The sequence below is a fragment of the Haemorhous mexicanus genome, chromosome Z, assembly GCF_027477595.1.
Source record: "Haemorhous mexicanus isolate bHaeMex1 chromosome Z, bHaeMex1.pri, whole genome shotgun sequence".
NCBI classification, from domain to species: domain Eukaryota; kingdom Metazoa; phylum Chordata; class Aves; order Passeriformes; family Fringillidae; genus Haemorhous; species Haemorhous mexicanus.
The window spans coordinates 31,917,813-31,944,336 of NC_082381.1; the positions used below are offsets into that span (position 1 = coordinate 31,917,813).

At 36.4% G+C, this 26,524-nt stretch overlaps 1 protein-coding gene across 1 annotated transcript in view; it reads right to left on the reverse strand.

Moving 5' to 3' along the window:
- The window catches only part of DTWD2 (DTW domain containing 2), a 62,774-nt gene that overhangs the window by 28,022 nt on the left and 8,228 nt on the right, over positions 1-26,524 (reverse strand). Inside the window, exons 2-3 of the mRNA XM_059873988.1 lie at positions 10,468-10,558; positions 7,020-7,114 (exon numbers count right to left, since the gene is read on the reverse strand). Of these exons, the coding sequence (XP_059729971.1) occupies positions 7,020-7,114; positions 10,468-10,558 (186 nt within the window). The remainder of the gene's footprint in view (positions 1-7,019; positions 7,115-10,467; positions 10,559-26,524) is intronic.

Consider the following 26,524-nt stretch of genomic DNA (forward strand, 5'->3'; position numbering starts at 1 on the left):
GAACCTTCTCTTCTCCAGACTGAACAATTCTAACTCTCAGCCTTTCCCATAAGAGATGTGTTCAGCCCTCTGACCATCTTCATGACTTTTCTCTGGACTCATTCCAACATGTCAATGGTCCGTATCTTTTCTGTGTTGGGCTCAGAGCTGGACACATTACTCCAGATGGGGTCTCACCAGAATGGAGCAGACAAGCAGACTGGTAGGGGAGAACGCAAGAAAAGGCTAGTGTTGTAATAAAAACTGCATTACTTGTCTGGAACTCATTTCTCAGTCTTCAGTCTCACTTCAATCAAAAAGCATGAAGAAATATAAAGCAAGGGTTGACTGTCCAAAGCATGTGACATCAATTAAGAAATTAATTCTGCATGATACCTTAGTGGTTATAAGGTGTAAACTGATTTGGTAGGATGAGAAGAGCTATATGCAGTTGCAATACCATGCAAAGCGGAAAGAGAAGCCAGCACATTTTAGGCGTATTGGAATGGGATTAACAATAGCCAGCACATCAAGTGGGCTCTTCACGATACCTATCCACTAGGTGCAAGATCCAGACACAGGCACACTAAGATGTAAAAATCTAAGTTCACACTGAGGAATTCCTATTGTCACTGTCACCTGGAGCTTTTAAGTCCCAGGAAACAGACACCTGCACCACTTCTCCAAAAATCAAGCAATAACGTGCATTTGTAGGGGGAAGCAGTGGTAGGATTGGGGAGGACTAGGGAAGAAAGAAATAGCTAATAATGGATTTTGAGGTGATATATACAAAATGTACTTAAATCTGCACTCCATTATCACTCTCTGAGGAGGTACGTCAAAAAAACAATTTTAAGAATGTTAAATTCAGACAGGATTGAAGTGCAAGACATCGAGATCCTGAGATTAAGACTCAAATGGAACCATACAGGATGTATATGTAATGAATGTGGAATGGAATTCAGTGTACCAATAAGTCTGGAGATAGTATTCCACTATCTGACCACCCTCACTGCCAGCCAACCTCCCTCCAGCAAACAGCAAATCAGTCCAGACTGATTCAACACTGTGTTTCATTCCTGTCAACATCATTTACTACAAAGAACGAACACACAAACAAACAAACAAAACCAAAACATAGTGATCTGTCTTTCCAAAATGAACAGGAAAATAATTGTAAATAGAAACTGGAAATCTGTAAAATAAGCCTGTGGCAAACAGAAGTACATGGAAACTTTTCTGCCCACTATTTATCAAACTTTACTTACACTATAGTAATTTGGTATCATTTTAATTTAACCAACAATCTTGTTACATAAAAGCAAGAGGCCATCCCATTAATCAGTATCTAGTACACAAGGTTTAAAACTGGTCATTTATTTTCATGTTTGCCTTAAGAACCCAAGTCTTCAAAGAGCAAACTATCCTAATTCTGAGACAGAAGAGATTTTAAATGCTCTTAGAGGATTAAAAAAAAATGAATTATTACAACTATTCAAAATTCATATTGATTATCAAGCTCTAAGTTCATATTATGAATACCACAACTGATGTTTTAGTTGACAATTTAGTCGGAAACACTGGTTTTCAATGCATACTTATCCAAGGATCATAGAATTATCACAAAATCATGGAATGGCTTGGCTTGGAAGGGACCTGAAACATCATTCCATTCCAACCTCCTTGCCACAAGCTCGGACACCTCCCACTAGATAAGGCGGCTCAGAGCCCCATCCAGCCTGGCCTTGAACATATCAAGACAGCTTCTCTGGGCAATCTGTCCCAATGTCTCACAACCCCCAAAGCAAACAATTTCTTCTTAATATTTAATTTAACCTACTTTCTTTCAGAATGAATCCATTCCCCCTTGTTCTATCACTAAATGCCCTTGTAAATAGTCTCTCTCCATCTATCTGGTAGACTCCCTTCCTGTACTAGAAGGCTGCAATTAGCTCATGTCCTTTCCAGGATAAACAATCACAACTCTCCTAGTCTTTCCTCTTCTTAGTCCTTTCATCACTTAAGTTCCCACCAAGTGTTACTTCCATGACTTCCCCAACTCTGGAACACTTAAGATTTGTCTGAACAGTTTAAACATCTTTTCTAGAGTGTGCTTTTTCTAAAAAGTTTGGATCAGATGATCCTTGATCAAATGCTGGTATTCTGCAATTCTATAGTATATGTGTAATGAATATTGACAGCCAATGATGGCCCTTGGTTGCTCTTATCCTTAAAACAGAATGATTTCAACTAATTGAAGGAATATCCTCTATAAAGACTATGCTGAAGAAAAATCATTCACTATGACATTTCCAATACTTTTACTGGCACTTTGCAGTACTCGCAGACTTTCAGACTTCAGAAAATGTTGGAATTCCCAAGAAAAAGCAATTTGCATCATTTACAGTTGTAGTAATTTACCTCAATCCAGGTAAGATCTTTATTGCAAGAGTTAAAAGTAAAATCAATCTGAATATAATAATTTTCTCTTTCTATAAATACACCAATACAAATTTTTTATCTGCTTGACACGGCCTGCAGCTAACATAAAGCTCAAACAGACAACACAATTTAAAAGTTATGCTCTAAGATACAACTATGGCCTTGAGCTCCCTAAGAGAAATACCTACAATACTTGCTTCTCTTATAAATCAGCCTTAGTTTTGGAATGCAGCAGGTATTGTAGGCTTTTATAATCCATTTAGCACAACAACAATCTCTGCTAAGCAGAACTATTCAGATATTTCATTCATGTGTGAATATCCAACCACTTTGTCACACAAGATTTATACATTCTCATGATTGCACTTAAGTAGCATTTCATTATTTCTGGGATGCATGCTCTCGAAATGTGTAATTTAAACACAATCCCATATTTGTACCATATACATTTTCATTACACATCTACTCAGTTGCTCTCACACTCTCTAGATGGTTTTAATTCAACATGGATCCAGTGTGAAAGGCAAGCATTCAAATTTTTAAAATGTAACACTGACATTTAGTAGCAAACAATACTACTAAGAAAGAATAGATGCTAATATATTATGTAGAAAACCATCAGGTTAATGTGGACTTCTCAGTTTTTCTTATTTTTACTATCTCAACTTAGTTACAGGCAGGTGCCTCTGCCTCTCTCAGTACTCCTGTGCTTGGAAGACTGCGGACTGCCATAATTCCTATAAGGTAGTCATTAACCATCAGGTAATAAAATGCATTAAAACCCTCTGTCCTTTCCACATTCAGAAAGAGGCCTTTAGTATCAGGACTGAAGCATAAGAGATATCCAGCAAGAGTGCCTCTGTTTTATCTAATTTTCTATCATTAATCTACTTTCTTTGTATGTAAAGCATAATTTTTAAGAACAGAAACATTAGCACAAGGATCATCATAGAACTGTTTACATTGGAAAGGACCTCAAACACAATCAAGTCCAACTGGACACTTAACACTGCCATGTCCACCACTAAACCATATCCCCAAACTCCCTATGTACAAGTTTTTTAAGTACTTCCTGGGACAGTGACTCAACCACTTTCCTGGGCAGCCTGTTCCACTGCCTGACAGTCCTTTTGGTGAGGGATTTTCCAACCTAAACCTCTCACTGAAGCACATCTTGAGAGTCATTTCTTCTTGTTCTGTCTGTTGCTTGCTGGTTCAGAGAAGAATACAACACTCACCTCACTACAACCTCTCTTCATATGTGACATATGCTGTGCTGGGTTCATGTCAAGGTTTTGGTAGTAAGTAAGCTGCAAGAGTTGTTATGTGTTCCCTGTGAATACACCCAGAGATAGTATTCCACTATTTTTGACATACTAGATATTAGATACAGTTGTTATCTCTGGTCAATATATGCCCAAAATTATTTCTGAGTGGAACAGTATTATTATACAAAAACAATTGCCTAGAAAATTTTATTAGTAGCCTAAAAAGAGCATTAATCCAATAAATTGTATTTTATTTATACATAAGAGACAATAATTGTTTTCTGCCCTAACACTTCCATAGTGAATAGCAAATATACTGCTCAACAGAAAGGCACTGCAGCCAGTGGAGAGCACACACACTGAGGGAGAGAGAAAGTGTGAGGAGGAGGGAGTAGCAAGAAAGGAACTGTTCTGGTCTTACTGTAAAGCTGAAGTCTATAGTACTCAAAGAAAAAATAGCCAGAGAGAATTTTATCTAATTTATATTGAGAGATCTGAAATTTGATATGGTAAAGTACAGTTTTGGATGGAAATTAGTAGATGTTCAGTTAACCAGCACTAATTACTTTCACACACAAAATGACAAAAGCTGTGATGATCTCTGCCTGCATCTAGTCATTCTTGACTGAGGTCAGGGGCAAAGATGCATGAATTTAGCTTGATAGCATAATGACAACAAAGCACACAAAAAGCTCACAAAAAAGTTAACTGAGTAAAGAACCACAACCAGTAAACAATTTTACATTATTTGCTAAGTGGTAAAACTCAATTAATTGATATAGTAAGAATTCCTCTTTCTGAACAAGCACTAGAAAGTGCCACATCTATTGTAAAAAATTACCTCAAACAGCATTACAGAAAATCAACAGAAATAAGTTTCATTTTATTACTTTTAAAGTGAAGCTACAAATTTTCCCAAGTGGTTAATTTAATTTCTGATCTAAACTACTGAACTGTAGGAGGGCTGGCAAATATACTGAGATTTCATAGAATCATAGAACCATAACATCATAGAATATGCTGAATTGCAAGGGACCCACAAGGATCATTGACTCAATTCCCACTCCTGCTCAGGACACCCCAAGAGTCACACCATGTGCCTGAGAGTATTGACCAAATGCTTATTGAACTCAGACAGGCTTGGCACTGTGACCACTTCCCTTGGGAGCCTGTTCCAGTGCCCAACTGCCCCCAGGGTGAAAAATCTTATCCTGATATTTAACCTAAATATCCCCTAGCACAACTTCAGGCCATTCCCCTGGGTTCCTTTGCTGGTCACAAGATGAGATCAGAGTCTGCCCCTCCTCTTTCCCTCACAAGAAGTTGTAACTGCAATGAGGTCTCCCCTCAGTCTCCTCCAGGCTGAACAGACCAAGTGACCTCAGACACTCCTCACAGAGCTACCCCTCAGGCCCTTCACCACCTTCATTACTCTCCTTTGGACACTCTTTAACAGCTCAATGCCATCTATATTGTGGTGACCAAAACTGCACACAATATTCTAAGTGAGGCTGCCCCAGAGCAGAGCACATCAGGACAAACCCCTCCCTTGCCCGGCTGGTGGTGCTGTGACTGATGCCCCCCAGGACACGCTTGGCCCTCCTGGCTGCCAGGGCACTGCTGGCTCACCATCGACCAGGACCCCCAGGTCCCTTTCCACATCATTGCTTTTGAGCATCCAGTCTACACACACAGGCAGAGTTGCCCCATCCCAGGTGCAGAACCAGCACTTTGTGTGGCTTGATTTCAGAGAGCAGTGCAGATAAATTTGTAATTGTTCCCACACTGTCCTAAGTAACAGGGTGGTGGGATAGAAATATTTGCATCTGGTGTCTTGTAAGTGTTCCTTCATTAAAATCTATAATTTTATCACAGCATCCAGAATCACCAAAGTGTGAATATTTGCAAGGAGGGGAGGCCTGAGGATTAGATTACCTTTCCAGAAAAATAAAATAAAGGCAAAATCACACCATCCAAATATAAACAAAATAGAAAATGAAACTTAAACACTATAGTGACAAGGTTGTTTATAAATAAAGTCTGGTACCAAAATAATTCAAATTTTTGACATGCTAGATATTAGATACAGTTATTTCTGGTCAATATATGCCCAAAATTATTTCTGAGTGGAACAGTATTATTATACAAAAACAATTGCCTAGAAAATTTTATTAGTAGCCTAAAAAGAGCATTAATCCAATAAATTGTATTTTATTTATACATAAGAGACAATAGTTGTTTTCTGCCCTAACACTTCCATAGCGAATAAAAAATATACTGCTCAAATATACTGTAGTTGTACAAGTCTATGAACAATGCAGGGAAAAGACATTAGCACTTCTTTTGCCCATCCTGCTACATTCCATTGTTTTGAAGTTCTCTGTCTTTGCAGAAAGCATTTTAATTGACATCCTTCAAATGTAAAGGCTTTTGTAATTTTGTAAAAACAGTTTCAGAAAACCATACTGTACAGTGTATATCCAGCTATATAAATTATACCTTAATCCTGTATTCAGGAATAAGTAATTACTTTACTGAATTGAGACAACAGATGCCCTAGCTACCCCTCTGTTCTCCCCCACATGTTGCTCACCATGTCATGTGTATTAACATTACCATTCAATTTTAATTGAAGGAAAAGAAAACAGCAAATATTAACAACACACAAAAGTTCCTCTAAGGATTCAACTCAATTTGAGAATTAATTTCCTTTTTAAGTATTCACAATTTCTATTTGTGTTATTGAAAATGCAGTAAAGCTTCACTGGCATTTGTACCAAGACCTGGTTTCTAAGATTTAGCTTCATCTAATGAAGATTAAAGATATGGGAAAGCAGTATTTTCCAACATCTCAGAATATTAGGAAAAAATAATTTAAAATTTCTGAGAGCTATGCTTTCTTATGATTAATTTAAGAGGAAGAAGAAAGTGAATATATATTTTTTTAAAGAGTTTCTCACAATGAGGCTGCTTTCTCAATTTTCCACACTTGAGAAAAAATTATTAGTTTTACTTCAGTGACACCAAATGGTTAGTCAGATAAAGCAAATCAAAAAAGAACAAAACAGAATAGTACTAGGAAAGAACGGAACTGGAAACAGGCAAGAGTATAAAAATAGCCATCTGAATATTCCAAGAGTGCAGAACTGAGACTATAACCTGCAGGAAGAACATCAAGTGCTTCTGACTATCTTTGGAAATCAGAAGCTTATATCAAAGGTGAGTGTTGAAATAAAAATTAGGAACACTGTTGGCTATTTAAAAAGACACTGAAAGACATATTTCTATGATTTACAGAGAACCACAAAATGCACAGGCAATCCTGCTCACCTGTCTTCGTTAAAACGTCGACCAACCAAAATTTTGCATTTATCTGGAGGGAGACAAGCTGCTAGCAAAGGTACCGTTCTTAACACTCGACTTTCCTGTAAAAAGAAGAAAAGTTACTTTTGAATAAAATCAAGAAAGGCTTCTATGAATTGCTGATGTTTTCATTTTCTATCAAATTCTGTTGACTACAGACAGAGAAAAAATTTTAGCAGGTAACAGCACAAAAAATCTTCAGGGAAAAAAAAACTCAGTCTTGATGCTTCAAATTATATTGTTTTGATTGACAATACTGAATTCAGTCTCAACTAATCTATGACCACCATCATAAATTTGAACTAGGCTATCAGTATAACAAACAGTAACAAAACTTCAGAGAAAATCACTGAATAATAAACAGTGGGGAAAAAAAAGCATTAGCATTAACAAAATAGTATCAGAATTGGTAGAAAATTGAGAACTAGGGCTCAATTTCCACAAATAAATGCTTCAGGGTTCTGTCCTAAGTTACACATATCACTCACGTTTTGAAAAGTACATAATGGTCTACATCCTACTTGCAATCACTTAAGTAAGACAAAAAGGAGTTTCTACACCTAGCTATGCCACTGACCTCTGTATAATAACAGCAGGCATGAAAAAAGGAAAAATTACAAAATTATTCTATTTCCTTATATATATATATGTGTATATATATATATATATATATACACATATATATATATATATTTACCTATATGCAAAGAAAAAAATAAATCAGACTGAGCAAATAATTCCATCACCTTCGCACTAGTCCTGATGCTGGATTTCTATATTTTTAGTTTTTAAATTAGTGTCATGATGAGCAATGGTGCCATAACAGTGATCTGAAACCAAGTATTTACACCTTGACACGGAATGCTGTATTATCCTTGGATTCCTCCACAAATAAAAATCTAAATAATTCATGTGGCTATTATGCAAAATGGAAGTTTGGCAGTACAATTTCTCACATGTAATCCGCTGTTCTACAACAAGTGATTCTTCTCCCTTTTACAACACCTGATACGTGCACAGGTCTAACTGGCAGCTTGGTCTCTGGATAGTGTGAATGTGAAGACATTAGTCACATTAATCAGAACACGGGAAATGTTTTTCCTGACTTTCTACATTACTATCTTCCCTCAATACCAGTCTCAATAGCACCATTTGACCAGAGTTGAAGGCTTAATTCAACGCACTGCAGATTTCCAAAGCCAACAATGAAGCATATGGGGGATGACAGTTAAGACCGATGTGCAGCAGGGGAAAGATATTCTCTACCTGGTTAGTTTAATGGATTATTTTTGAAACAGACTGTTAAGAGTGTATCTGTAATGCAATACCAGACTGAAGGATCAGATACAGTCCAAAAGGCTCATCTGCCTTCAAGACTGATTGTGTTTTGAGTGTGAGCAGCAAAGGGAACTTACTTTTTGTCATGCATGCCTCTGCAGTTATGCAATGAAAAGCACCACCTGTGACCACTTCCAAAGATCACTGTATGGTCTTCTTACCTTCCAACCATTTAATAGGACTTATCTCTGATAAGCCAAGGGCCCTCATATAGTTGGATAGTTACCATAGTGGTCTTCCAATTATAGTTTATTTTATGAATTATCATTATGCAATATAGAGTCACAGAAAACTTGTATCCCACTGTAACAGCTATTCTGATTGGTAAATAATAAAAGATTGTAGATAGCCTTCCAGACAGACACAGGAGGGCTGTAAATATCCAGAATAATCTGCAGACTTTTTCTAATACTCTCCCCCATGAATGGGGAATTAAACACAATTAAAATGCCAATTTGATATCTCTGGAATATTTTTAAACTTCTTTCTCCCAGGAAGTGACTTCAGTGTATATTTAGGTACTTTTAAAGTAGGAAGTAACACAGAGGAGTATTTCTATTATACACAGTCCATTAAAAATCAGTTTTCCCATTTAGGGCCCAAACATGTCATGGCTTCTGTTTTATTTCCCTGCAAGAGAAGACTTTTTTTTTAAATTGAAGTTGTGTTCCTTTTAAATTCCTTCAGGAAATTACTCTTTGCATGTTTACTGAATAGCTGTGTAGTGTCAAGCAAACAGCTGCACCATGAGAGTACAGTTTTCTGAAAATCACAGTCTAATTTGCAGACCCACCATATACCCAAATCTGTGTAACTGTGGTACAATTTCTAAACACCTTATGATCCATCTCCATAGGCCACTGTCAACCAAAGAGAAAAACATCAATGTACAACCTCCTGTTGGTAAACCAAAACATACTGTTCTGAAGCTGAACTGCAGTTTTTCACTGGAGAAATAGGTAAGGTCATCACTAAGATGAATAGCTTAATTCACATTTTTAACAGAACACTATCATCAATAAAAGACCACTACTGTAATCAAAATACATTTCTCCATGGATCAACTCTTAGCACTGCTGTGAGACACAGTGTTCAGAGGTTCACAGAATACGCTGAGTTGGAAGGGACCCATGAGGATCATGGTGACCAACTCCTGGCCTTGTACAAGATACCCCACAAGTCACACCCATGAGCCTTTATTTTATGTAATGTTACTTAATAATAATGTTATTTCATTCTTACAATTTGTACAAAGGCAAGTAGATTTCAATTCCAGTAGGACTATACAGCTGAGAAGTCTTGCTTGCATAGAATTACATAAATAAGGTGTGATTTCAGAAGATACAATAATTCAAAAGAACTGAACAACAAATATAACAACTCAGATGAACTGGCATTCAGTAATGAAGTTTAAAAGGAAAAATCATTATATGATTGCCCTGGTTTTGGCGGAGATATAATTAATTTTTTCCCAGTAGCTGATACAACGATGTGTTCCAGATCCAGGATGAGAATAATGTTGATAGCAGCAACGAAACTACAAGTACATTAAGTAGTGTTTACCTAAGCCAAGGACTTCTCAAGCATCTCACGCTCTGCTAGTGAGGAACTGCACAAGAAATCTTGCGGTAACATGTCCAGGTCAGATGACTCGAACCAGCTAAATATGGTTATTTCAGACACAGAATATCATGCCCAGTATTTAAACTGGGGATGGTCAGGACCTGCCAATTGCTGCTCAGGGATGGGCTGGGCACCAGGAGGAGGTGAGCACTGTATTATGCATCAGTTGCTATAATTATCATTAATAGTAGCAGTAGTACTACTACTACACCTGTATTTCACTTTGTTTAATTTATTAAACTGTTCTTATCTCTCTCACAGGAAGTTTTACATTTTCTCTCTCATCCCCATCCCATCTGGCAGAGGGGCAAGTACTGTGGTACTGCATGGTACTCAGCTGATGTCTGGGGTTGAAGCATGACAATGAGCTGACAGCACAGCTCTTTCCTCCTGCCTACCATTTGCTGCATTAGGATTAGAGCTCAAGTCCCATAGTGACCACAGCCTTACTCACCTCTGCTGGATGCTGAATTATATACAAGCAGGTGGAGACCTTTAGCGGATGAACAGGCAGGAAAGGACACAAACACACCTTCTGAGGACGGCTACATGGCAAAAGGGAGTGAGAAATTAAAAATAATCAGCAGTTGGTGAAAGAAGATATAACTACATTGCACAACTACACATTGCATTCCCTAAGAACCTCCCCTATCCACATTGTATTAAACCTCAAGTAATTTTATGTTTGAAAATCCTTTCACTTCTAAAAATAAAGAGGCAAGGCTTTTATCAAAACAGCATTTGGAGAACAGTGTTCAGATACTTCCTGTGGTTTGGTTAGAGTTACAGCACTCTTAAATTTCTTCTGTCATCTTCAAGATGAGCAGCTTACTAGTATCCATACCCTTATTAGACAAGTCTGTTACTGCTTTCCTAACAAGTTAGTTTCAACAATATGATGACCTATAACAGAACATACAATATTTACAATTTATATTATATTTATAATGACTGATTAGAACACAACATTTTAGAAGTATACGCACAAGAAAACCCAGACATGCCATATTTTAATTTTTTATAATTCCATCTATGTGGAAATATGTAACAGACATGTAGAATGAAAACAGAAAAATCCTTATCAGGAACATCTTATCTAAGTCAGACAAAAAAATTGTTTAGAATTCTTTAGTGTACTGTTTCAAGTTGTTGAAATGACTAGCTGAAGAGCAGTATCTAAAAAAAGTAACTTATGCTTACTATGAAACTGGTCTGCTGAATGATCAAGAATAAACTGAAGCAAAGAAGCTTGAGGTTTTCCATTTCAGAAAAATGGAACTATCACTGCAGAAAAACACACATTCACGTGCACATCCATGGACAGATGTCACAATAGCTCTTTGCACAGATTATTCGACTACTCAGGAAAATGAAGAATTTTTTAACAGTGAAACTCCTGCATGTAATCATCAATTAAAATCACACCATCTCTGCAAACAAAACTCTATATGCTTAAAGCATACAAAGTCAGTATTTTCAGCAGTGACAGGGACTTGGAGCAGAATTTCACCTGCACCCTCCTCGTAACCTTTACTGTTAACAGTTTATACATTGACCACAAAGGAGAGACAGTAAGCAATGAATCACTGCAGCAGATGTAATTCAAAGAAATGAATTCTGAAGACAAGCTCATATTAAATTAATGATGACAGAGAATGAATTTGCTTGCTCACAAGAGCATGCTCCCAGACAGGTGGACTAAGTAATGTTACAGTGATTCACACCAGTAGTGTTCCCCATTCAAACATTAGTATTTAATAGTAAATGGCAGCATTATAAAAAGGCAGCAAGAACTGATAAGCTCCTCTTTATCAGTTGACAGGCTGTGCTAATTTAAAGCCTGTATTTCAAGCCCCAACTACTGAGGCACAGAGGCTATTCCCTTCTCAAAGGATATAGTTAAAAGTTACCCAACACCAGTCACAACACGAAGTGAGGATGGGGGGAATGTTGATGCAAAACAAGGAATTGGTACTTCTCAAATTAAGCAGCAGAAAAACTAATGTTAAGTATTTAGACTAAAAGTTTCACAGACAATAAATCAGCCTAATGACAAACTGGAAATTATTCTGATACACTCTTCTGGTGTACTGTTCCAGTAGCCTGCTGCCTGTTTTTCCTTCTAGTACTAGCATTTTCCTGTAGCTAATGGAGCATAAATTTGGCAGATTCTGGTGTATTAATGGCCACGCTTCAGGCCTAAAATTAAGCACTCAGTAACCTGACTATTCAGTGGGATTTCCCAAGGGACCTTCATCACGAATGAACTGAAAACAACAACAGTTCCAGCTCTGATGGGCTGTTCTCCAGTGCAATCCCTTTACCTTTTTTCCAAATGTTTTCAGATGTGAGCAATTTAAACAGAATCTCTGTTTTGATAACAACCTAGAATGAGGCAAATACTGTGGAGGCTGTTTTCTGCCTGCTCCCTGATTGTTAAGAGAAAGTTCATCCTCTTTTTGATCATCAGGTTCATCAGAAACTCAGGTGTGTGTACAAAGTGGGACTCCTTGGTTTCTCCCCAACAGCTGGTTCATTCCAACAGCTGGTTTTGCTTACAAGATAAGTTGTTAAAGGTCTCTCCATTATGGCATTTTCTGCTGAAGAGAGATGAAGGCATGAAAATCTACTAAAGCAAGCTGTTCCAGAACAGTTAGCTGTTGACTTCAATCCCATGACCTACATTGTTCATCACCTCTCATAAGCAAACAAAAGAACTTCCCAGTGATTTCTGACCTCAGGGTGTTTAATTATAACAAATTTCACCAGATATAACTTACTTTCGAGTCTCCCTTTGGTATAGGCTTTTTGTATTTTCCACACTGGTTTGAATTTGTCACAGATAGTTTAAGCTTTGTTAATCTCACAGAAAAAAAAACCAAAACACCACAAAAAAAAAGTACCTGGAAAGTGTTTTCAAATAGCTGCAAAATAAATTCTGCATATAATTTCATCTGTGGGGAGCAGAGCACAGACTATGACAAATAAAGAATTTCCCAATATAATTTAATTACTTACATATGCATATACATCACTTAACTTTAAGCACCCAATTAGGTACCTAATTATGTTGAATACATACTTTTACAACCCCATCTTGAGGGCACAAGACTTACTTCTGTAATTTTACTTTGGAACCCAACACTTATCTGTGAGACAAAAAACCCCTAACATTTTTCCTTCATGAAACCAACATTACCAGTCCACATCTGTGGGACAGGAAACACTACAGAACAAACCAAGCTCTGTTCCACCCCCACAAAAGCTGCCTCTGCTAGGAAAAAGGCCACCTAGGCAGAAAAGACATTTAGTCTTTTTTTTTTGTTTAAAGATGCTGTTTTACATACACAGCTGATGTTACAGAGAAGAAGCAGCACCAGGAACTTCTTTAACACTGAACATCATCTTTTTCTCATTTCTGGATATCAAAGTAGCAGTCAACTCTAGGCAGGAGCAGCAGTGTTCAGAATATTAAGGAAAAGGTTTGTGGGTTGGGATTAGGATTTTAAAGATGATAATCTTTGTTGTATTATTCTCCTGTATGCAATTTCAGTACAGCTCAAAGCTACCATGTGGATTCTAACCTGTTTTTCAATACAGCTGTTCTAGTCTAAAAAATTATGATTAAGTGACCTTTCACAATGGCATGACTAAAAGAAAAAAAATCACCATTCCACACCTTGCAAGAATGTTCCATTTGAAAAAGCCATGTACATGTACTGACTTCACAGCTTTCCTTCCATTATTTATATCTTAATTAATGATACTCAGAATAACATTAAGTCTATCTTCCCAGCTGAACTGAATCTGGACAGGGGATTGTGGTATCAGGTTTAGTGTGGTTACTAGTTTCTGTGCAGAGATACTCCAAAAGTAAATATGCCATAGTCTGGAAAACAGTGAGCTAATTCTGGAATTCTTTCCAAGTTTGTATATTATTTTACTGCAACTTGCTTCAGAACTTTACCTTGCTACATGTACAAAGGCTTATTCTAAAAACAAGCACCATTCTGTGAATTCAAGTGGGTGTACTCATACACCCATACTCATAAAACTACAGGTAAGTTATTCAAGGATTTAAACCCAAAGTAAGCAAAAACCAACAAAGTTGCAGTTTTATGCTCAGCATTTGTAGACATTTGTATGGTAACATACAGAGGTTAAGCGTGCCAAGCACATGTTCTAGAAATAATGTTTCCAATATTAAAATAAGGAAGAAGCTGATGTTAACTACTAGCACTTGCAGCAACATATTCACGTTCCAACACATATTGCCAAGGTCAGGCCCCAGACTGTATTTTCAAAAAAACATGCCTGCCAAAACAGAAAGGCTGCTTCAAGTAAATTAGATTTCTCTACTGTTTTTGTCAAAACACCAAGGGTTTCAAGGTCAAAACCCACCTAAGAAATCTGAAGAAAAGCCACAAAGTTACTATATGTTTGTTTTATACTAACGCTATAATGTATGTTTTATACTGACACAAGTCCATTACTCCTATGTATTAAAACAACATTCAGGAATTTTACAAAGCAGGGGAGGGGGGAGGGTGTGAAGTTTAAAAGAAGAAGCCCATTTATTTTTTTAAATTTGAAAACTAATGATATTTTTGCTGCTTTTATGTTAGAGGACAAAAAAACCCCTAAAAATTTATTAAAGATAATATTTTGCATTCTCCACCTTAACCACTATACCTGTAAAGGGAACATAAAAGACTAGATTATACACAAATAAGTAGATCTTATATATTGATCTTATACATAGATATATATAAACTTACGCATTTAGGAAGAAACAATCCTAACCCAACATTTAGCAGAAAAACACAGTTCGAAGTCAATGTGACAGAACATTCAATAGTACAAACTTTCAATAAATAATCCCGTGAAAACAGCAGTTAAATGCCAGGCAGTTTTCAAAAATGCACATCAGTTGTAAAATGTTAGCAATAATTAAACACAAAACATTTTTACGACATTACACAAACCTCTGGTGGGCACTATGAGTGCCGGAGAAGACAGATCAAAAATACCTGGAGTAATTTCTCATGTCATCAGCATTGCCTGGGTTTCTTCTAGGTTTATTTTGGACATTCTCTACTCAAGCAAAATTTCAAGCCTTATTTTTAATGGGGTTTCCTGAGAAAAATCAGGCACAGAACATTACCCTGACTTTATTGTATTCCATTTCTTCCTCCCATCTCTTTCAAAAAACTTAGAAAGTCACTGGTCATGCATAAAAATGTGAAATTAAATCCTTACAAACTTCATTAGGAGTCAATAGCCACATAAAACACAGTATCAGAAACACAGGTGGAGGGAGTATCAAGAACAATAATAGAGCACTTCCTTTTCCACTTGATAATCTATACAACACCAGCTTCCTGGCAAAGAAAAAAAGAAAAAAAAATTTTAAAAAATAAAAAAAGCATATTGCCAAAGTTTTGCTTCCCATAATTTATAAATAAATAAAACAGGTGTATGGGTTGGTTTTGTTTCAGCATTTTAGTTTTTTAATGGTGCTACCAGTGAATTTAATGGAACATACTTCTGTTCCTGGAGTAAAAGCATACCCTTATATGTGTAAGCACAGGAAATATATCTAATACAAATCACAGTGAAAGTCTTTTGTTCAAAAAAAAGATTACACACAATAATGGAAAAAATTTGTTCCTATGTTACCCAACAATATGAATCATCTATTTTGCAAACAAATTGCCTTCAGGTGTAAAAAGATAACTATTTAAAGAAAATTTAGTTATCCTGCACAAAAGCTTTTGTAACCTTTTCAATATAATAAAGACAGCAACTTTAAGCAACAGAACAGAGAAATAAACTAACTCAGCAGATCTTGTTCTAATTTATATTAAAAGCTCTACCACTGCTCTCATGCTATCATGAGAGAGCTATGGAGTCCTTTGGTGTCTCTCCATTTTGCAGATCATTCTCCAATGCACATCAAATGTTCACTGTGCTAAAGAGCTTGTGGCCCCTGAGTCTGAATGTGTCAGGACTTCATATAATTCCATATGACTATCAGTTTCCTACTTTTACTGCTTCAGAGTACCAGCCAGAAAAAAAAAAGCATCCTCCTAGAAACACTCATTTAGACCAACAGTATCAATGGATCAACAGCAGAATGGCCTGAGTTGGAAAAGATTTTTGAGGTCATCTCATTCCAACTGCCCAGACATACTCCGGGACACCTTTCAGGATCAGGCTGCTCAGAGCCCTGTTCTGGCCTTGAATGCTTCCAGAGATGGGTCATCCACAGCTCCTCTGGAACAGCTGTTCCAGTGATTCACTACCCTCACAGCAAAGAATCTATTCCTAAAATCTAATTTAAACCTAATTTTATCTCTTTTAACTTATAGATCTTGCTCCTTTTACACTTTAAACCTGTAATGTATTCTGGTATGGGTTCCAAAATTTTTCTATCTAGTTCCAGGAAAAGCCACTGCAGTACTAAATATTAAATTCATTAAAATACGCCAGATTAAATTTAGCATTTTACCAAAAGACATTAAAGGCAGTATCACAAACTTCCAAACCAATAAGACTATAAAATTGACCAGTTATACAGAGGTTACTATTGTATTCAATGAGTTCATTTCCAGAGCACTTTCCTCATAGTTGTACAGTTGACAAAATATAGCATCTGTTCTTCTTGCCACAAGGTACTATCAACACAGTAACCTTGGTCACAGTATAAAGAGGCATTCAAAATGCAATGCAGTATTTTTAAACAAAAACTGCATTTGAACTGACCTAGAATCACACTGGAACTAACAGGATCAAGGGATACAGCAATGGGAAAAGACAATAGGATGGGGTCAGAGATACTTCAGAGAAGAGGTACGGAAAGAAAGAAGTTCAGAGCAGGGACAGGGAGACAGTCATCTCCCTGCCTCTCAACAAAGCACACAGTACTAGCGAGCAGCTAGGAGATCACAGAACTATTTCCTAGCACTCAGATTTCTTGCAGATTTCTCAGATTCCATGTAGGAGTTGGTACTCTTAGCAGTTCTCCTGCTCCTACATGGTATAGCGAGAAGATACTTCCCTTGCCCTTCTTTCTGTTTTCCACTCTAACCACAGCCACCGGCGCAAAACACTAATTTTCCATCACAGTCAATCAATTTGAAAACTTTGCTTTCTTGTAAATTTGAAACAGTCTTGGGCCTCTGCCCAGAGAAGTGGACTTCAGAAAACCTGAACAAAGAATAAGGTAGTTAATTCAAGGCATCAAGGAATACCAGCAGAGAATAAGGGCAAAAAGAAACACCTATTTACATCTGTTTCATGAACAGTTATGTTGCATTGCATAAAGGGCAATGCAACATAACTGTTGCAGAAATTCACAGCAATAAAAAGCCATCCATTGACCCATTTGCTTTGAGTATGATTTACTGGTACAAATCGCTATTTAAAAAAAAAAGAAAAAAAAAAAAAAGAAGCAATAGACCATTATCCAGCTCCTACAGCCAGCAGGAGAATATAAAGCTCAGCGACATAAGTGTTGAAAACAAGAGCAAAGACTATATGTGGTTTCATTTTAACATTTATTTTCAGAACAACCCGATATATTTCAGGGATTACGTCCTGAGCTCTTACTGGGGGGAAAAAAAAGCAACAAATCTATCTCAAAAACAGCTAAATTTTCAGCAGCTGACAGCCAGCTACTAGAAACAGGATTTACATCACCAACTCATTTCTTCTTCAGCACTAAACAACGATCAGCTTGTAATGATTTTCAGTCAAAGTTCAACTGGTCTGGATCAGAACAACTATAGCAATATATTTGAAAAGTCCTACTTACAGATTACAAGATCTTATTTCCCTAGATTAAAGACTAAAACAGGACTAAAAAGGCAACTTTCCAGAAGTCAGAGACAGAAGCAGTCAATTAGTTCATGACAAGCTCTGAGCTCTCATTAAAGAAAACCTTCTAACTTTTTTGAAAATTACATCAGTTAGTGCAGTTCTTCAAATATTAGGCAGATAAACAGACATACTATTAGATACATACACTTCTCTTTAGAAAATGTGGTTTTGTAAAAAAAAAAAATCTAAAATTCATGAAGAAAAGTGTCTTTCCTTCCAAGTATATGGTAGCTTATGTATCATTTAAAACTTCTCTCCTATTTCACATTACCATAATTTTCACAGTGGTTTTCAACATGAAGTAAATAGTACAAGAGATTTTATCCTCATCATCAGTAGTAGTAGTAGCAGCACATATTGAAGATAGTATCTAGAGAATTACCAATTATGGGCGAAGTGGCTTTTATGGAGAAATTTATAACACTACAGTGACATATTATATTATGGAAGAATTTTAAGTTAAGTTGGACATTTTCATTAGACTTTGACACTACAACGGGAATCAACAGGTTCCCCAACAAAATTAGTAGATTCTTTAATACAGTATGTGTATGAACCCTGTAAGAGTATGCTATCCTTAATGAGTGATCTTTTGCATATTTTTATGATGAAAGTATACAGACAAAAATCAATACATTTCAAAAATGTGGACAAAGGCAGCACGAACCTTATTAAAGGCTTTTAAATTGTGCTGTGTTCTCATGTGTCCATTTCCCAAGGCAAATAACCTTTCTGCCTGACCAATTAAATCATAAATAAAGGACAAACAAGTTACTTTGGGCATTTTTCTTTTCAGCCTGGTAAGTTCACGGCAGTTTTACAAGCCTAATCAAAACATATCCAATACAACAAGTACGTTCTAGTGCTTTAGAAGACAAAAGGTGCAAAGAAGAAAAGAACAAAATATCCACACTGTATTATTTTCTAAACTTTTAACAAGAAAACAGACTTTGGCAGGCAGCTTTCTTTGCAAATAACTTAAATTAACAAATCAATAGGAGAACATTCTTTCAACAGCTTAACTGTTTACATTAAAGTTGGCTGTGGTCTCCACTGGAACTAATAGGAGTAAATAAATAAAATAGTACTTAGCTTATGCAGCACTGCAGTCATTACAAAAAGGCCAGGAAAGCCAAAAACTAATGAGCCTGAGATTGTTGACATTTTCATGCATCTTGGCTCTACAGTCTGGCAAAATACCAGGCACCCTGACAAGCTTGATGCCAGACAGCTAGCAGAGCTTTAAATGTGTTGGAGAAGATGAAGCAGTAATGGCACTTAAAGTGTGCCATTGAGACATTAAGAAGTTAAAATCAAGTCTTACATTGCCATCTTATAATTCCCAATCTGTTTCACAAGCTCAGATGCTACCACAAGACAAAGCAGAAAGACTGTGTAACCAAAACAAACATCTCATGAAAAAGTCCTGAATTTCCCAGGGAAGAGAGGCACCAACCAATCAAAGCAAGAAAGAAGAAAAAACTTTAAAAGAAAAAAAGAAAACATTTCCAACAATATAGCACCATCATCCTGGGTTTGGTAGGCTTGGTAGGCTTGCATGCGTGCCCAAAGAGCCTCTCCACACATGACTCTCCAAAACTGTGGCTGACTCTCCCTCTTCTTCTCAGTCTGGTAGCTTGGTGTGAGGAAACACAGGTTCTTTAGCACACCATGTATAATAAAGGTTCATAATTAAAACTGCAGTGAGACAGGGAAGCTGAGATCACTGTTAACAAGAGCCACTGACAGTACATTCCAGGTGCAGGGAGGGGTTCAAACAGCAACTGAAGCTGTGTGAATGCAGTCTACAAATCTCAAGTTAAATTTACCTAAAATCTTCCTGCACTGTTGTTTTGCTATTTCTTGTTCATTTATCAAAAAAGGATGGTTACAACTTTTCAGTAAGGGTAACATTGTAAAAATCTATCCAGGCAAGAACAAAAACTTCTAACACTATATTTCTAAGTCCCAGCTTATGGACTTAGAGCTTATGAGCTTTTTTTCAGTTTTAAGTTTGAATTACCTGAATGACAGCATCGTCAAAACACATTGACCAAGTTTCAATAAATCTGCCCTTTCTATCTCCACAAAAGGAATAGATCATTTCACATTTGAAATTTAGGTCTCTCATGCAACTTCATCTTATCTAATATAGTATTTTAAACACAGAACCTATTGAAATGTATACGTTTTCTTTTAATAATGAAACCAAGACTGTGTCCTAGTTTGAAACAAGCAGATGAAAAAAGAGAATTAAATTAAAAGCTCACTTCTGCACCAAATGAAGTCAAGGGAATTCTGCCATTGATTTTTAATGAAAACAGGATCAGTGCCCACATATATTTCAGAACTTAAAAGAGCTAATTCTTATGTCTCTCAATCCACACAACAATGCTATATCCTGTCACTAACAGCTATGAATTTAACCTTTATTCCTTTAAAAAACTTTTAAAAACCCTATTAAATGAAGGTAGTGTTATAATTTATTATGGTAAAACCAAGCACACAACAGTATTCCCTTCCTAAATTATACTTAGCATTAACATGAAAGTAGATAACATTTAGACAAAACTTCAGACAAAACTTCTTCAAAGAATACATATTCCTGTTTAAAGAAAGATTCTGCAGTTTACCCACAACTGAATGCAAGCAAAAATACAGTTATTGAAGTATATCACAAATAACCTGTATGGGGAAAATGGTTAAATATGAAATAGAATATTCAGTTAGAGTATTCTAGTAAAATATTCATTTCTACCATAGATGGTAGAAGAATGGAGTTGTGTTTAGACACTCAGAAAACTTCAGTATAACTCAACAATATAAAACAATACCAAAAAGGCCATGTGCAATGTCCTGTTCAGACTTCCTGAAGACTTCTCACTTAGCTGTGAGAGCTCTTTAAATACCACACTGCACTCTAGTGTCCTTTTTCTGAAGAGCAGCACTTCTGTCAAATACACTGCTTCTGATCTAGCATCCATCTTAAACAAGTAGTCAGTTGGTTTCCTGATAAAATGTAACAAAATAATGTATTTTAAAATAGCGTACCTGTTATTTAACAGTAAAAAGGTATTTCTTTAAAATATGTTGGTTTTTACGGAATACAGAATATCTCTTTTATTTAACCAGGCATGAAATTAATTAGGCCATTCTAAAGCATTTTCTGGATACTGGAAGACGCTGCTTTTATAAGGTAAACAATTAATTCAGCACATATGTTTTTTAATGTTTAATATAGCAGTCACCACACCAAACCTCAGAACCACATTGATTTTTACCACTTAAGGTGCTTTGCAGGCTTCAGATCCTAGGAAAAAAATACCCCACAATAACGCTTTCTTTAAAATAAGAAAGTTAGAAGTCTGTGGCATAGATGAAACTTTCTTGTGTAACTTGGAAACATTAGTTCTATTATTAGTGCAGTATATATTTAGCAAGCATTCCTATAAAAGTTAACCAAAAACAAGGTTAGACTGCACATTAAGAAGCTGACAGGAATAAGAAGGATCACAACAGTTAATAGATAACTTTAAAAGTGCTCATAAAAGTATCATGCTCTGAGAGGCCACTGGCATTAAACAGAGCGCAGCAGTAAAAAGCTATAAACAGACTCATAAAATAATTCAGAATTGGACAGCTTTGGACTCAAAGTAGACATAATTTCAAAGGCCTTGAGCTAACTGATATTAGCCTACCAGAGTTTCACCAGGCAACCAGCTCTAGCATTTAACCACTCTCATAAAGTTTAATCCATTTTTTGTGAAGCTGAAACACAGCTACACTATAATTGAAACTGAAAGGACAGGGCCTCTTCTCCCACCAGCGGATGCTGCTGGCCCATGCTTACCCTGCTGCCCACCTCTGCTGCAGAGTGGCTCCCTTGCATGCTGACAGTGATACCGGTGCTCGTTTACCCCTGGGAACTGAGCTTCAAATATGCTGAATTTCCTGAGGCTCCTCATGACTAGACAGCTGTCAGTGTCTCTCTGAACGGCAGCTCTAACCTCCTGCAGTACAGCAATTGCTCCCTCCACCTGGCTGTCACCTGCAAGCCTTCCAACCAGCCCGCCTGGGCACTGGGAGCATGTTCAATAGTGCTGCCCGCAGCATTAACCCCCACAAAGACCTCTCCTACTTTCAACAGCCCAGGAGGCTCTCTTTATTTTATTTTGTAAACCTATTACCTAGTCTGTATATTCCCAGCTTGACTTTTGTAGAAGGCTACCAACACTCCCTTAATATTCTTAAATTCAGACAAAGGTAACCATTTCCTACTCCAGAACCAGGACCTGTCATCATGGTTACATACAGTTAAATCCATTAACCAGTCTGTCGAAGAAGGTTGTGCTGCTCTTCCATTTGTCCCCTACCCACATTTGTTTTAGTGGTACGTGACTTCATTAGGCCTCTGACAGTGCCCCTACAAAACTCCTCCCCGACCCCTCTTCCAACAGTTATAAAATCAGCATTTGCCAATGTGAACAGAACACAAAATGAAAGCAGTGGCTCAGAACAGAATTATATTAAAGCATAGCCAACTTAATAGACTTTGACACTGTGCCATTACAAACGTCAAAGACATTACTGAAGCAGTTTTAAAGACTTAAGCTCCATGACATTTGGGTGCCTAGGTATCTTTAAAACCACTTGAGTTTAAAGCACATACTCATCAGCATCCCTGTTCACTTTTGTAAGGCATGAAGCAGCTATAGGTGTAAGTAGGTTTGGTGTACACTAGGGGTTATTTTTTAACCTACTTGGAGATGACATATTTCTAAAGGCACTTAAAATCAACTTAATACACTGTATTAGCTGCCTGCTTTTCATGCATTAGGATTTTTAAAAGAACTTTGATGTTCAAGGAGAATTTGACATAGATGTCCAGAAGAATCAGCACAACTGGAATTCATGGATATTTCTTTGGTATTTTAATGAAATTTCCTATTAGACAGCACAATTAACGAGAGCTTCTATTAAAAACAAAATAAATGTAAACTATAATGAATTTACAGCCTTACCATTTCATTTGTTGAAAATTCTAACAAAGAGAATTTCTGAAGTTTCTAACCAATAATTCTAATAAATCAAGGGCAGGGGGAGAAAGGTGGCTTATTCCTAAATTGCATAAGTATAATACTGAATTCAAAAATACCAGGAAAAACAAGTTCCATACATTATAAAATTGAATTGCACTGCTACTGTTTCATATACATAGCAAACAATAAGAACCTCTGAATAACCTTTTTTTAGTTCATCCTATTTTATAAAATACCACTGACTTGATTTACCACTTTACAGCTGTTAAGAATATAATCCGTGTTTAACAAAACTAGCCTTATCTCTAATTAACTTTCCTGGCAGTAGATTTCCTCAGACTGTTTGCCATCTGTAATTAACCCATAAATTCCAAGTTCTTTTTAGATAAGGAGTATTTTCTTACCACTATCTGACAAAAGCATCAAAATACTGAATTCCTGAACATTTCATATTCATTCCAATTCAACCCACTTATTCTCTTCCAAGTGCACAATTTGCCTACTTTCAATTTCATTAAACAGGACTTTTGGAATAAACAGAAATGCTAAAGTGTTAAACAGAAATACAGGCAAGAATGCTAATTCCATAATATCATAAGAAAAAAAAAAGTATTTTATAATAAATCTTGTAAGGTAGAATAAGCTGATATTGTCAATTCACACAAAAGTGTGCATTTCCAGGCCTCCTTCCAAATGTATGATGCATCCATAGTCAATTTTATTTAAAATTTTTTGCCTTTTGGACAATAGTTGATTGACTGCTTAAAAAAGGAAAAAAGGAAAAAGTTCTCAGAAACTTGTACTATCAATTATTAATACATAAAAACTAAGGAATACATACAGAAAGAAATAAAGATAAGCCACAGTACATTCTAAGCCACAGTACTATTCACTAGGTTAAAATTCATGTTAACTTTACAACATAGATGACCTACTATCTACTACTGTGTGCCAGAAGAGCCACAGGATGGGGCCTTCAGGACTCATTTGGTCCATTTTCTTTACATATTCACAGGAAAACAAAAGTTAAGTACTGCAAGGACACATTTCCCTTCCCATAACTAATACAGCTGAACATTTCCATGAAACTAAATTTGAGATTAAATAAAAATCATGTGTTAGAGACAGTTTGCAGTCTCCCATATTGACACGCTAAATAGATTTAGGAACTGAGTTCAAGAGTTCAAAAAGAAATTTGTACCATACATCATAGGCACAACTGGTGTAACTCAGAAACTGTATGTAGAAAGGTGGAGAAAAGAAATCTGTTGACCACATCTTGCAAGCCAAAAGACAGGTATGCTTCTAGAAACAGCACAGACAAATACTAGGCCGACAGATCCAGGAGTCTGAACTGGGATTATTTATTCCAAGCAAAAAGCATTAGAGATTTTGATGAAAAACATCTCAGCAGAGCTTGTGAAACAAAAGTACAATTCTGTTAAAGCCATAAAAGTGCCAAGTGAAAACTGAATCCAGTGCTCAGAACACTATTCAGCTTTAAAAAAATGAGAAAGGGACACACAAGTGCAAGGGATTGCAAGGGATAAATGTGAATGGAAGATCAGGGGGTGGAATGACATACAGTCATTAAAAGGAAGAGAGAAGATTCAAACAATTATCACAGCTGAAAGGGAAAACAAGCAAACAAAAAATTTCATCAATTAAAGAAATCAGAAAAAAAATCAGGTGGAAGAAGTCAGATGACCCTTATAAATCATTCTCAGAAACTCAGAACTAAAAATAAATTCTAAGAAATTCTAGGCATACTGTTTCAACAAAGGAAGAAAGTTTGAGTGATGCACCTCAAATGACAGGAAAGTTTTTTTAAAAACAAAACTCAAACTGAGAGAAAATGAAAAAAAAGAAAAAACAGACAGCAGTTAACTGAAAAGAATCTGACTGAATTAAGACCAGTTAGTCACAGGATGCTCAGACAAGCTCTAGAGTACACTGTGTAAAAACTCAGGGATAAGTCAGGGCTGGCTCTCCTCGAAAGAGATAGCGCTGCAGCTGAAATTTACATACGCCAGTATCAGACGTAAACCCCACAAATCACATGAAAAATCACTGGATTTGCTGCTCTGAAACCAACTCTTATTTGAGTATATGGATAACAGTCTTCAGCTACTTGTGTAATCCCCACAGAATGGAAAGTAAAATTCATCTTTTTTAGGTTTTTGCTTTGTCCTAGGTTTACAAAAATCTAAAGCAAATCAAGAAAAATAAGCATTGGTATTTTTTAGTATTCCTTACAATTAAACTGGGAAGGCTTGATAAATGTTGAAACATTTTTGACCTCTTTTACAATACACTACCATCCCCAAGGAAAAGGTGTACATGGTGTAATTACAGAATAGAAGCCAATCAAACATAATACATTGTTTTAACTAACAAGATTATTCTCTGATGCAGTTCTTGTCTTTGTGTGTGCTCCTATTAACCTGTAGTTATCCACAGACCATATGTGGCTAGTCTGACATAGTCTTTTTCCTTTTTTAATACCAACAGATCAAAAAGTATGCTAACCAAGTCAGCTGAGGCACAAAACCAGCAGCCTAAAAAGGTCACTACTCATGAATCTGATCACAATATAGTATGAAATTAATACATGCCTTTGAAATTTAGTACAACAGAAATAAGTAACAGTGAAGTCACAAAATCTTTAATCCACCAACAGCTCAGGCACCACTCAATATTGGTAATACACACCAAAGAAACATCAGCATGAAAAACTACTGTATATACAGTAACTGCTAAACACAGAAGAAAAAAACGAATGTTTAGCTAGATATTTATAATTCTAGCCAAGAGAAGATACAGAATTCAGTGAGCACTACAATCATTTAAAGGAACATTACCAGAAGCATATTAAGATTATAAAAGACACTGGACTTCCAATCTAATGCTTGATAATTTTTCCACTTACCTTTAGCTATTCTTGAAATGTGGTATAGATTACATATATCGTAGTTAATCAATTTCAAACAAGTTACATCTTAATTTGTAGTTGGTAAATTCTTCATCTTTTTTACTACCAAGTACGCAAGTTCAAGACCCCTTCTTAACATTCCTCAAATCTCCTTCAGCATCTTCTACTGAAAATAAATAAAAACTTAAAAGACATTTGTGTCTATCAAACAAAAAGGGTAATTCTTGAATGGAAGAAACTTCCAGTTTGTACACCTTTTCTATTCGCGCCCCCAGTCCTATTCAAATTCCTTAGCCTCTTCAGAAGAGCTGACATATTACAGCATAAATATCTCTGCTTCTCCAGTGGCAAGTAAACCAACATAACCACTTAATGCTGAAATAAATTTTCAGTTTGTAAAATAATTTTCAGCTGTTGCAAAAATAGGCACTTATTGATAAAATAATCTGCAATCTGCTGTAAAACCATTCCAAAATTATCTTCTCTTAATGTGTTCAAGAATAAAACTCAAAACAATAATTTGTTCTGTGGTCTTGTGGCTAGATCCTCTGCTAGCCAGTGAAGTATTACCAACTCCAAGGCTGGGGGCAGAGGCCACTTCTTGCTTAAGAACTAAACTCCCTTCGTAGCTTTCTAAGTGCAGTGCTCCCGAACTCTCA